Source organism: Hyaena hyaena, unplaced genomic scaffold (genome assembly GCF_003009895.1).
Source record: "Hyaena hyaena isolate Hyena2069 unplaced genomic scaffold, ASM300989v1 scaffold_55, whole genome shotgun sequence".
Classification (NCBI taxonomy): Eukaryota; Metazoa; Chordata; class Mammalia; order Carnivora; family Hyaenidae; genus Hyaena; species Hyaena hyaena.
The window spans coordinates 1,641,075-1,653,702 of NW_024080687.1; the positions used below are offsets into that span (position 1 = coordinate 1,641,075).

The 12,628-nt window shown below is 42.3% G+C and overlaps 1 protein-coding gene across 2 annotated transcripts in view; it reads left to right on the forward strand.

The window, feature by feature from the left end:
* Positions 1-1,638: 1,638 nt before the first annotated feature.
* CLIC5 (chloride intracellular channel 5) overlaps positions 1,639-12,628 on the forward strand; it is a 171,014-nt gene continuing 160,024 nt past the window's right edge. The window contains exons 1-2 of one of the 2 annotated variants that reach the window (XM_039231210.1): positions 1,639-2,013; positions 2,083-2,355. In XM_039231210.1, the coding sequence (XP_039087141.1) occupies positions 1,639-2,013; positions 2,083-2,355 (648 nt within the window). The remainder of the gene's footprint in view (positions 2,014-2,082; positions 2,356-12,628) is intronic. The other variant, XM_039231211.1, reaches the window with a different exon arrangement.

Here is a 12,628-nt window from a genome sequence, read left to right on the forward strand (position 1 = left end):
CCTCAGGAGGGAGGGAGTAGCGGAGATCATCACTCTGGGGGTTAGGAAATCCCAGCGGAAATCAGCTGTGTCATTAACTCTCTGTGTGAATTTGGACCATTCACCTTCTCCTTCTAGGTTTCAGGCTTTTTTCCAATGTAAAATGAATGTTAGACTAAATGACATGTTAGGTTTTCTCCAGCGCTAATATTATGATGAGGATATGAATTATCCTCAAATCATTTTGAGTTGTCAGTGCCTAATTATGGAAGCTATGGTGATTTATAAGGGATTTGAACCCACCAAACCTCATGTTTCAATAAGAGAAAGGGCTAACGTCAAGAGCCTTTAAAATCTGTTTCTAGCCGCCTTCCACTCATCTATCCTCTGAGCCATCCCCAAAGCTAGAATTCTAGCAATACTACTCTAGTTTGCTCCAGAAGATTCCTGGATACGTTGTTGGAGCTAAGGGTACAATGGAGTTTTGTTAACAAGATGTTCATCAGGTGCTATGTCCACAGTTGCACTGCTTCTTAATGGTCACATGACTTCTAGACATTAAAGTCCCTTTGCAGTCTCTCTGATTGTCACTTCAAAGAGAACCATGTACACTGTAGGATAAAGGGAAACAGGAATGAGCAGAATAGAGTACCAGATTAGAAGCAAAGAGCCTGTATATTTGTGGCACTTGTAAGTGACATCAATGAGGCAGCTTTGTGTATCTAGTTCCTTACTGGTTATCCCAGACCTGGGGCAATTGCCCTAAGAAAACCTTGGATAGTTTATTCTGTGCCCATTAGGGTATAGATTTGCTTTCTTGTCTTCCAACTGTGTTTAGAAGTTTCTCAACAGCAGAGAATGAATCTTCTAACACTTATGACTAGTGCTCAATTCGGTATCCTGCACATAACAGAACTTCAGTAAAAGTTTGTTGACTTTGATGATGATCATATGGATTTAGGAGGGAAGAATAAAACTCAAAGCCATAAATCTTTGAGTTCTTTATTTTTGGGTACCCTGTACTGATGTGACTATAGGCCGGTGCATTTATCTCCTTTTCCTTCTGCCATTTAATCTCCTGGTGGTGTTTCCAGATAAGAAATGCAAATGGAATTTATCACCTAGCTGGAGCATGTACAGCTCATGTATCATAGGGTATTGATACTCAAAGAATTGTTTTGTGTAACGAATTCAGCTTTTTAATAGATGAGTTACAATTGTGAAGAAGTGAATTTCAGGGGCTTCTTGAATGTTGTCAACATTTGGAGGGCATTAGAAGAGGGAGCCCTATTTAGTGAACAATGGCTAAATATTTAGAATTTCAGTGTGCACTGGGAAGATAATTCAACCTCTAGTTAATCCAAAGAATCTTGGAGCTACTGGCAGTGAGGAAAACCCCAGAGTCTACTTGAAACTATCCTCAGCAATGAAGGAGTTAACTGAGTGTGTAAGCTTTATCTGGTGTCCAGTGGACTTGTGGCTTGCTGATTAAAGTCTCTGGTAAATGATTGTTAGAGATCTGTCATTGGTAGCTGTTGCTAGTTGCTGAGCTTCAAAAGCCTGTTGATTCCTCTGCAAGGCGGTACAGCATCCTCTATCCCTTTATTCATTTCTGATCTAGTCAGATCTGCCTGCAAACGATCTATCAGATCGATGAACATGAATGACGAAGATAATAGCACCATCTATGACACAGTCCAAAAAAAAGAGGTGTATGAGGTTCCCCTAGGCTTGCCAGAAGAAAACGAAGTCCCTCTTTATGATAACATCCGTGAAGACCTGAGGTCAGAAAATGAGGTGTATGCCACTGAACTGGAAAGCCACAAATATGACTCTGTGTCCGTCTATGTTGCCGACGGTGAGAACAGCTTGACCTCTTCTCAGCCAGAAGCAGGAGACTACCTTCTGCCTGATGACATACATCCTGAGTCCCAGGATCTTCAACAGGGTGAGCCACCAGTCTCCAGTGAAGACTGGAATAGCTCAATGGAAAAATTACACTCACCAGCCCAGGACCAAGAAGAATTATATTTAGTAGCCCAGGACCAAGAAGAATTATATTCACTAGCCCAGGACCAAGAAGAATTACATTCACCAGCCCAGGAACAAGAAGAATTGCATCCACCAGCCCAGGACCAAGAAGAATTACCCTCACTAGCCCAAGACCAGGAAGAATTGCCCTCACCAGCCCAGGACCCGGAACCCCAGGAGGATGGAGGCGTGATGGAGAAAGACCTGTCTTCTCCAACCTTCCCTATCCAGCAGAGCAGGGCCTTCTTTCCCAGCAAGAGGTCCTCCACCCGCTATTCTGCTGCTGATGGTTTGGAAGAAGATGAATCAACGTCCACGGACCCTGAGATTAGCCTCTTTGTTAAGGTAAGGGCTGTCTCTGATAGGCACATCTGCCTGTGTAGATGGCGAAATTGGTGTCTTCTTATTCTGAGTGTCCAAGGAAAGATGCATGATGTCATGGTCCTTGGACCTCAAGACATATTCAGGGGTAGAGCTGGTTAAATGAGTAATTCCAGGGGTGCCTGGGTGGCTCAGTTGGTCAACCATCTGACCTCCGCTCAGGTCATGATCTTGTCATTTGCAAGTTTGAGCCCCATGTTGGGCTCTGTGCTGACAGCTCAGAGCCTGGAGCCTGCTTCTGATTCTGTGTCTCTCTCCCTCTCTGCCCCTCTCCTCTCTCAAATAAATAAATAAATAAATATTGAAAAAATAAAGAAGTAAAAAATAAATGAGTGATCCCAGAGTTCACTCAGGACTGCTCAAAAATATAAGAATTGGAAAGTGCATTTAAATTGTGTGTCTAATCATCGACTTTTATATACCAGGGGCAAAGCATTTTTTTTAAGAGTTCACTTACAAGTGAGCAGAAAATGCGGCTCAAATCCTTACCTTTGTGACAGACGTTAAGTACGTTTTCTTGTCTGGTTAAATTTCCTTTGTCAACTTGAATTTCAAAAACGAAACCAAGGCTTCTGAGAGGAAGTCAAGTCAATAGCCAGGTGCTGGGTTTTCCTTCTTAGCATTTCTAAGGTCACAGATACTTCAGATAGATGGTCAATAAACGTTACCTCTGTCACTGATCTTGCCCTTTTGACACCAATATAACTAAAATATCTGATGAAGTAAAATGATTTCAGTGGTGTAGTAGTAAGAGACCAACAGCCAGTGTTAATGTTTAATGCTTATGATATATAAACTGAGAACTTTGGATATCCATGAAGTTCTTGTAATTGTAATACATAGTCTATTTATTACATACAGGCTATTTACAATAAAGACTATTACAATTTGTCAAAACATAAGAAAGCATTTCTGGGCTAGACAAATCATCTTTATTAATCAAGAAGGCAGAACATATTCCCCCAACGTCCACTCCCTGACAATATTCATATTTACACTTTTCTTAGTATGGAGACCACATATTAGTAAATACTATTTCTGGCTAATAAAATGAGCCCACAAACCCCCCATTCATGCTTATTTCTCCCCTTTGTGTTTTCCAATTACTCCTCTAATAAAATATACTTTATTTACTGATTTCATATATTAATTATTTTGTATTTTTCCTTCATTGTTTTGTGTGTACATTGTATTTCCTTTATTTTACCACACAGTCTTTAAAAAGTACCTAGCAGAGTGTTTAGCTTATACTTAGGGATCCATCCAAACTTGCCTGGTATTACGCTGAGCATTTGGGGAGAAAGGGGTGGGGGAGACAGGGAGGGACCTTGCTGTCAAGAAGTCAGCAAAGTGGTGCATGAGATAAACTTGCACACGGGTAATTTCAGTAAAATAGAGGAGTGAGCTGAGTGCTATGGGTATTTGGGACAGAGTGTTCAAGAGTGTAGGAGGGAGTCAGGAGGGGCTCCACCAAGGAGATAACATTCAAGCAGGTGCATTCAAGCAGCCTTCCAGTTTCCATATTTGCCATAAAGTTAGTTTCAAAGGAGAGGAAAGGGGAAGGGAAGGGAAGGGAAGGGGAGGGGAAGGGAAGAGGGGAGGGGGCGGAGGGGGGGAGGGGGAGGAGAGGAGGGGAGGGGAGGGAAGGGAAGGAAAAAGACCACAAAATCCCATTCCTAGTGAGGACTAGGTGTATTTGTCTCAAGACAGAAGCATCCATGCAACTTTATGCAACAGACAAGGTGGGTCATCGTCATCATGACCATCATCATCATTGTGGGCACATCAAGACCTTTGTAAAATTGGAAAAGTGTTGATTTCACCAGAAATTAGCCTGCCACTGGTGTTGAACCAAACAGAAGCAGGAGGAAACACAAGTGTTGGAATCCTCAGCTGGTATTAGCAACAGGAAAAACTGTTTGGTAGTAACGTGTGGCCTCAGGCTCTTTAAGATCTGTGGTTCCCAAAAGCAAATATTGAAGTTAACTCTTTAAGTTTACATCCTTTTTAGAATAATTGTTAACTCAGAGACCTCAGCTCCTGTGTGTGACCTCTTTTTTAATGATATTAGCAGCACTAAGAGGAGTGGCAGTCATAATCCCTGCATCTCAATTCTCCACCCATCCCCACGGCACTTCTTTATTCAATGTTGGATGGAAATTACATATGAAAGTGGGGAGTACAGGGACTTCTCTCCTTGTGCAGAAGTGGACAATACAAAGGTAACCTGCTTAGGCTCCTTCTTCCTCCCTGCTCTGGCATAAGGGTGGTGGAAAGCTGGAAGCCCCACCTTGGATGGGGCTCAGGTGCACCTTAAAGCTCACCATCTTCCTAGCAGGGCTGGTTGCCATAGAGTCCTGGGGTTATTCGTCTCCTGAGCTGTTGCAGTGTAGACCGCTCAGGCTGCATCTGTACCTACACTCCCTTGTGTGTATTTTCAGCTGTTCTAGACAAGTCAGTGTAAAAATCACGCAGATTTGTTATTATGTGTTCAACCAACATTGTACTGAGGCTCAGACATTGCAGGGTGTTGAGCAACCACTTAATTAAAATATATCATTTATGTATTTATTCAACCCATAGATAATTGCACCAGGCTTTGGCTCCCCTGTACTTCGCATTGTTGTGGGAAAAAGAACTGATGGACAAATAAGTAAACACAAAATATGCTTGGTGGCGACAGTGCCGTAAAGAAGCATAAAACAGAATAATGGGGGTGCACATTTCCTCTTGCTGCCAGGATTATCACACTTTGTGGCTCAAAATGATACAAATTGATTCTCTTCTAGTTCTGGAGATCAGAAATCTGAAATAAATCTTATGGAGCTGAAAACAAGGTGTCAGTAAGGTTGTGTTCTTTCTGGAGGCTCAGGGGACGATCTATTTCCTTCCCTCTTCCAGCGTCTAGAAGGAATGTCCTCATTCCTGTTTATGGCCCATGTCACATCACGGTTGCTCTCCCTGCTTCCCTCCTCACCCTGCCTTCTTCTGATATGACTCGTCTTGTGTTCCTTTTATAAAAAGACTTGTGATTAGTTCGGCCCCCCCAGGATAATCCGAGATATCATCTCCACTGTAAGATCCTTAATTCAACCACATCTGCAAAGTCCCCATTGCCACAAAATGTAACATTCTGGGTTCTGGGAATTAGAACACAGATGTGCTTGGGAGCCACTATTCAGCTTCCCACAGTGGGACAGAGTGACGGTGAGGAACGGAGCGGGGAGGTGGTGTGGCTGGAGTGGGGGCAAGAGGGAGGTGAAGTAAGCCAGCAGGTAAGGCCAGAAAGGTGGAAATGGGCACAGAACATATAGTGAAGACCTTTCCCATTTACTCTGAGTGATATGGGGAGTCATCAGAGAGAGCATTTTAGAAGGAATATTCTGGCTGCCTTTCTGATGGCAGACTGTAGCAGAAGCAGAGAGAACAGTTTGAAGACAGTTGAAAAAGGAGGCAAGAGATGATGGTGAATTGGCCAATGGTGGCCACAGTGAAGCTAGTTCAAAGTAGGACTGCAATGGCTTTGAAAGTGAACCCAGAGGCACCTGGGTGGCTCAGTCAGTTAAGCGGCTGACTGTTGATTTTGGCTCAGGTCATGCTTTCATGGTTTGTGAGTTCGAGCCCTGCATTGGGCTCCGTGCTGACAGTGCAGAGCCTGCCTGGGATTCTCTCTCCTTCTCTCTCTGCCCCTCCTCCTCCCAAAATAAATACATTTTAAAAATTATTATTTTTTAGAATTTTTAGCTTATTTCATTTATGGTCCAATTAACTATAGTATGATCTAATACATAGCCTTGTTGAGATGGTAAGTTTAACGAAAATTTAAATAATAACATTCCAATGCTGAAACATAAACAAACAGTGAGCATATTTCAGGGGATAGAATTCATGTTATTTCTCATTTGTCTAGACAGTCATGGAATTACATAACAGTACTTTTTAAATTTTGGGTATTTCTGTTTTCTTCTCTTTTTTTCCCAGTATTTTATTTATTTACTTTTTAATATAATTTATTGGCAAGTTGGCTAACATATGGTGTATACAGTGCGCTCTTGGTTTTGGGGGTAGATTCCCGTGATTCAGTCGCTTACATACAACACCCAGTGCTCATCCCAACAAGTGCCCTTAAACTAAAAATTATTTTTAAAACACATATAAAAAAGAAGAGAGCCCAACAGTTTTGCTGATATGAAGTATAAAGAAGACAGCCAAGGTTGACTCTAGGGGTTTTGATCAGAGCATCTGAGTGAATGGAGATGTCACTCTTATGTAACCTGTGCACCTCTTCTCTGGGAACATCTGAGCAACAAAATGTGCTCATACAGTCACTTGGCCATCTTTCCTTCCTCTCTCCATCCTTCCTTCCTGCCATCCATCCATCCATCCATCCATCCCGCATTTACAACGTACTTACTACATGCAGATACTAGATAAGAAATGAACACATCACATCTTAAATCCAACAGTCCTGTGAGGGAAGACAGAGAAACCCAATTCTTGAAGATAATAAAAGGAAAGAAATAATTACCTCTGGGTCATTGCTGAGATCTTGTGAAAGAAAGGCCTCTAGTGAGAGTGGCAGTCCTTTATATGGGCATCCAAGAGGGGTTCTTAATTCAGCAATTACCACATAGGATCATAAGAACTGCCTGTATGCTTTCTGCTAAAACTGAGGGACCTATAGGCATAGTTGCATTTGTATACGTATGTATGAAAGAAAGAAGCAGAGAAAAAGAATGAGAGAGACAGGGATAGACTAGAGGAGGGAGAAAGGGAGGAAAACAGCAAGCACGAGACAGATTACTGCTATTTTGCTTAATGCAAAGGAAAAAAAAGTATTCTGATGATGGTTACTGCAAAGAAAAATGGCACAAATGAATACCGTTGTCCAGCACATAATTGATGCCACTGACTGTGGAAGGCAGTATGTCGCAGGGCAAGTTTTGAAGTTGCATGGCTTGACAAGTGGCTTAGCAAATTAAGTTGTTAAGTTGTTTAGCTTCTCTCAGCCTCAATTTCCTCATTGGTAAAATGGATGTTATAATAGGATCTTTGCAGAACTGTTATGAACATTGAGTAAGATAATCCATGTTAATTGCTTGGTATAGTATCTGACATGTAATAAATGCTCAATAATTATCAGCTTAAATGATCATTTATTCTGATGTATTGGAACCATCTATAAAATAATAGTTTTTATTTTAAGCACTGTGCCAAACAGTTAGTAGACATTCAATGAATGGACCATTAATTGATCCTAACATGAGCAGTGTAATATTGTGGAAAGAGCACCGGTCAGGATATTCTAACACAACTTTGTCAATAATTTGCTATCAAACATCCTTAGATCCTTGTCCCCTCATCTCTGATATATAATCTCTTCCTGCTCTTAGTCTTTGATTTTAGGATACATGGTTCTAGCTCTTAATCAGTGTGCACATGCATAGTATCACTTATGATCCATTCTGAGATACTGCTTGGCAATGACTATAATCTCCAGATTTGGGTATCATTGGAAGGACCAACATGACACTGAAAATCCTTTCCACCTTTAGTTCACGTGAAGCCTGTTCCTCGGAAAGCATCTGTAGAGTCTGTCTTTGATTAGGCACTCATGAGATCTCCACTCAGGGCTGCACAGGTTGTGCACTGAGCAAATTTAGGGGCCCCTTTGGCAGAAAATGTAAATGGTGACTTCCTGAGGTCAGGCAACATAATAGCCCTGGTTAATGTTTCTTAGACTGGTAGCCTGAAAACTTTGTTCTAAAGGAGTGACTCCTTATAATTCGGTTCAGCATAGTAGAAAGTGTCACAGAAGAGTTAGTAATTATTATTATTATAGTGCTGGAGCCTGCTGTTGTTTCAGGGGTCATGGTACCCAAAGTAAGGTATTCAACATAAGTCATGGGATATTAGAATATTAGAATTAGGGGTGCCTCGGTGGCTCAGTAGGTTAAACGTCTGCCTTCAGCTCAGGTAATGATCTCACGGTTCTTGAGTTTGAGCCTCGTGTTGGGCTCTGTGCTGACAGCTCGGAGCCTGCCTGCTTCAGATTCTGTCTCTCCCTCTCTCTCTGCCCCTCCCCCACTCATAGCTCTGTCTCTCGCTGTTTCTCAAAAATGAATCAATGTTAAAAAAAATTTTAAAACAATATTAGAATGCAGAATAGTAAGCAATATTTTCTTTTTGTCTAGTTCTTTTAAATGTTAATTTTTATATATTTAATAATGTGCAGAGTGAGTTCTTCCAGTAGTACATTAATATAGTTTGCAAGTGAATAAGTAAACCTATGTTGTGGGTAAATGTTTAAATTTTGTATTGGTAGGGATGTTCAGTTTTAAAAATCTTATGGGCTTACAAGGCGTCCCTTTCTCTTCTGTCACCATCTGGGGCCTGGGGCCCTTTCTTTGGCCAAGCTCTGATGAGAACAGTTCCTCTTACCTTCCATATCCTTCCCAGGAGTTTTCAAAAGCATAAGCGGGGGAAAACACAAATTCACCCTCACAGGTGAGAAACGATAAAAGCCCGCGGAGCGAATGAGAGAAATGGAGCTGGATTTTTATGTTGGTGTGTGGCTCAGCTGAGAAGCCAGTGAGAACACCGCAGGCAGCGTGCTCAACATAAGCAAATATACTCAGGAAATATGCACCTAGGTAGAACTACATCTGTTTGGCTGGAGCGGAGAGAACTTATGCATCGGTTCAGAGCAGATGATGAGGTTGAAGACCTAGGAATGCAGTCTTGCATGGCATAATGGAGGGGGGCGGGGAGGGAGGAGCTTGCATTTTATCCTAAAGGCAACTGAGAATGATGTCATGAGCAAAGCAATGTTTAGGGTAATGGATAAGCAAATTAAGTAGCATCTCCCCCTACTGTGTGGATCAGGACCAAACAGACAGATAGTCAGCTTCATCTCCAAAATTAGTTCAAGCATGCAAATTCATTGTGTATAATGACTACCTATATATTTTGTTGGTGATCTATTCATTCAGCTAACTGGATATATCCAAATATTTAGATACTTGGTTACATACACATTCCTGGAAAAAGCTAGCCAGGGTGATGCTGATTTATATATTATCTCCATGTATATCTAGTTATGGTATATTTGAGGCTGGGTAGTATATGGATTGCGCACAAAGTTTTCATTGATGTTATTTTAACATCATTTCCAATAAAAAAAAAAATGTGCTTGTGCGATCTGTCTTAACTTGGCTGGACTACTCAAAAGTTATAGCTACAACTTAGATGTCTGGAAATGGTTAGAGCCCTGAATGGATCTTCCAGTAATAACAACACATCAAATATATCCTTGGAAACACTGTGAGAAGAAATAAGTCTGAGCTGGCTATGTGTGTCCAATTCTCCTTTCATGGAAGAAATGAAGCATCTCTAAAAATGGAGCCATGACCGGGTTCGAACAAAGATTTCTATTCTTGTTGTAATGTCTTCTTAATTAGGGTGCTGGAACACAACTGATCCCAGTTTTATTCAAAATCATTTTCTGGGTACCCATATGAATGAGTTTGCATTGAGAACCAATGCCATCAATCAAAGAGGTCACAGAATTCTGGCGCTAGGACAAGAAAATTAAAAACCAGAGAAGTTCACAAACTTGCCTTTGGCTGCCTGCAAATTAGTAACAAGCTGGGACTTCGGCCTCTCGGTCCAGGGCGCTTTCCTTTATACTAGCATTGCTAGCCTGAGGGGCCGGATGTTCATAGATATCCTTCAGGAGGTTCAGGAACATTCTAAAAGTCTAGGGGAATTTTTGTGTGGAAGACAATCTCCAGAGGGTTCATGAACTCTCAATGTCATTTATCATTGTGATGCATTCCTCTTTCCCTACCTAGGTATTCATGTTTTGTATGGCTTATGGGAGGGATTAGAATGCACCATGTGGGGCCCAACCAACTCCTTTTCTTTTCTATGGGGCCAGCTGCTTGCTCTATACCTTTTAGTATCTCAAGAAACCATGGGAAGAAATCTTCCCAAAAGAGTAATGAAGAAACCGTACCTGAATCAGCATGCGGGGATTGTGTCCGCTCTGAAAATGAAGGTGATGTGATATTATGAAATAAATACCCATATTGGGAACCACCTACTGGAAAAGCATCCCCTAAGGGACTGCAAACTTCATGTCAATGTATCCATAGCTACCTTGGTGGGGAGTATCACCACTTGTACAAACTAAAACTTTTGAGTGACATAGATTTCTACTTCCACACTTCCCAATAGTCTGGTCAGTTTCACCTCCTGAAACACTCTCTTCATCTTGGCTACCATTGGCCACCGTTATCTTGGTCACCATTATTCAACTGACCACTCTGCGTCTAGACTCTCTCTCCCAGAAAGCCCCCACATGGTCACCAGATTGTCCACATAAAGAACACATCTGAGCATGTCCTGTTTCTAGGTAGGCAGTGGCTCCCCATTGTCCCCAAGAAAAAGGCCAGGATGAAGAGCATGTCTATAAAGGTCTTCATGTGCCATCAGGCTTTTAGCCAAGACCTCCCTTATCAGCTGTTAGTCCCCACTCACTCTTTGCCTCCAAAAATGTTGACTTATATTTTACTGCACCTTTCATGCCATTTGAAGACTGGGCTTTTGCTCAAGTGGTCCTTTTTAAATCTATCCCTTTTGGAAACAACCCATTGTCTGTTCAGACCCAGCCTAGAAGTCGTCTCTTAGCAGATGCCTCTCCTGGTCCCTCGAGGCAGGGCTGGACCAAGCCTCCTCTCTTCCTGCTCATTGCTCTTACCTCAATGTATCAGTTTTCTAGGGCTGTGAAAACAAACTATCTCAGAATGCATGGCCTAAACAGCAGAAATTTATTTTCTCAGTCAAGGTGTTGGCAGAGTTGGTTTCTCCCAAAGGCTCTCTCCCTGGCTTGTAGGTGGTCATTTTCATCTAGTATCTTCACATGGTCTTTCCCTTGTATGTATCTATAACCTAATGTCTTCTTCTTATAAAGACAACCGGTCATATTGGATGAGGGCCCACCCTAATGATCTCATTTTAAATTAATTATCTCATTAAAGGTCTTATCTTCAGGGGCACCTGGGTGGCTCAGATGGCTGAGCATCCGATTTAGGCTCAGGTCATGATCTCACGGTTCGTGAGTTCAAGCCCCACATCCAGTTCGTTGCTTTCAGTGCAGAGTCTGCTTTGGGTCCTCTGTCCCCATCTCTCTGCCCCTACCCCACTTACACTCTCCCAAAAATAAACATTTTTTTTTAAAGACCTTATCTCCAAATACAGTCACATTCTGAGGCACTAGAGATTAGGATTAAACATAAAATTTGGGAGAACATAATTCAGCCCATACCACTTAATGTTACAATGACCTCTTAATGTCTGCATCTCTCTCTGTAGCTGTGAACTACTGAAGGAGGATCTATTTATCTATTTTCATATACCCGATCCATAGCTACTTAAATGATGATTGAATAAAGGAAGAAAGGGTGGTGGGAATGAGTTACCCCCAGGGATGCTCAGAGCAATACAGCAGGAGGAAGACGTGTCCCTGTGGCTACAGCAGGGGTGCTCCAAGCCCCCATATTCATTTCAAAGAGTTGCTGTGACACGTGGCCATAAACTAGGGGCCTTCAAACAACAGGGGTCTGTTCTCACCACACTAGAGGCTAGAAGTCTGCAGTCAAGGTATTGGCAGGGTCACACCCATCTGGCAGCCCTAGGGGAGAATCCTTCCTTGCCTGTTCCAGCCTCTGGTGACTCCTGGCAACCCCTGGCTTGTGCCTGCATCATTCCATCTTTTGCTCCCTATCGCATGGACTTCTCTCCTGTAACTGGCTCTGTTTTCTCCTCCTTTCTCTTATAAAGACCTGTCAATGGAGTTAGGGCCCTTCCTAATCCAGGATGATCTCATCTCAAGATCCTTAATTTAATTACACCCACAAAGACCCTCTTTTTCCTAAGAAAGGTACAGGTTCTGGCCAGACCTACCTTTGGGGAGGGAGGCACGCTTCAACCCACTACAGCCCCTGAGGGCTAGGGACTGGTTGAGTTGAAGCATGGGAACATGGGCAGCCATTCCTGGGATCCATATTTCCACCAAATGCAAGGGGTTCTGTGAGAGGTCGGTGGCCCGTTTGTACCTTCACATTAGTTCCCAGACATCGACGAGAAGCCCAGCACGTTCTTAACATCATTCAGAAGCTGGGCAGAAAGCCAATATTCTGAGTGCTTAATTTGATTTGTTGGGCTCTGAAGGAAC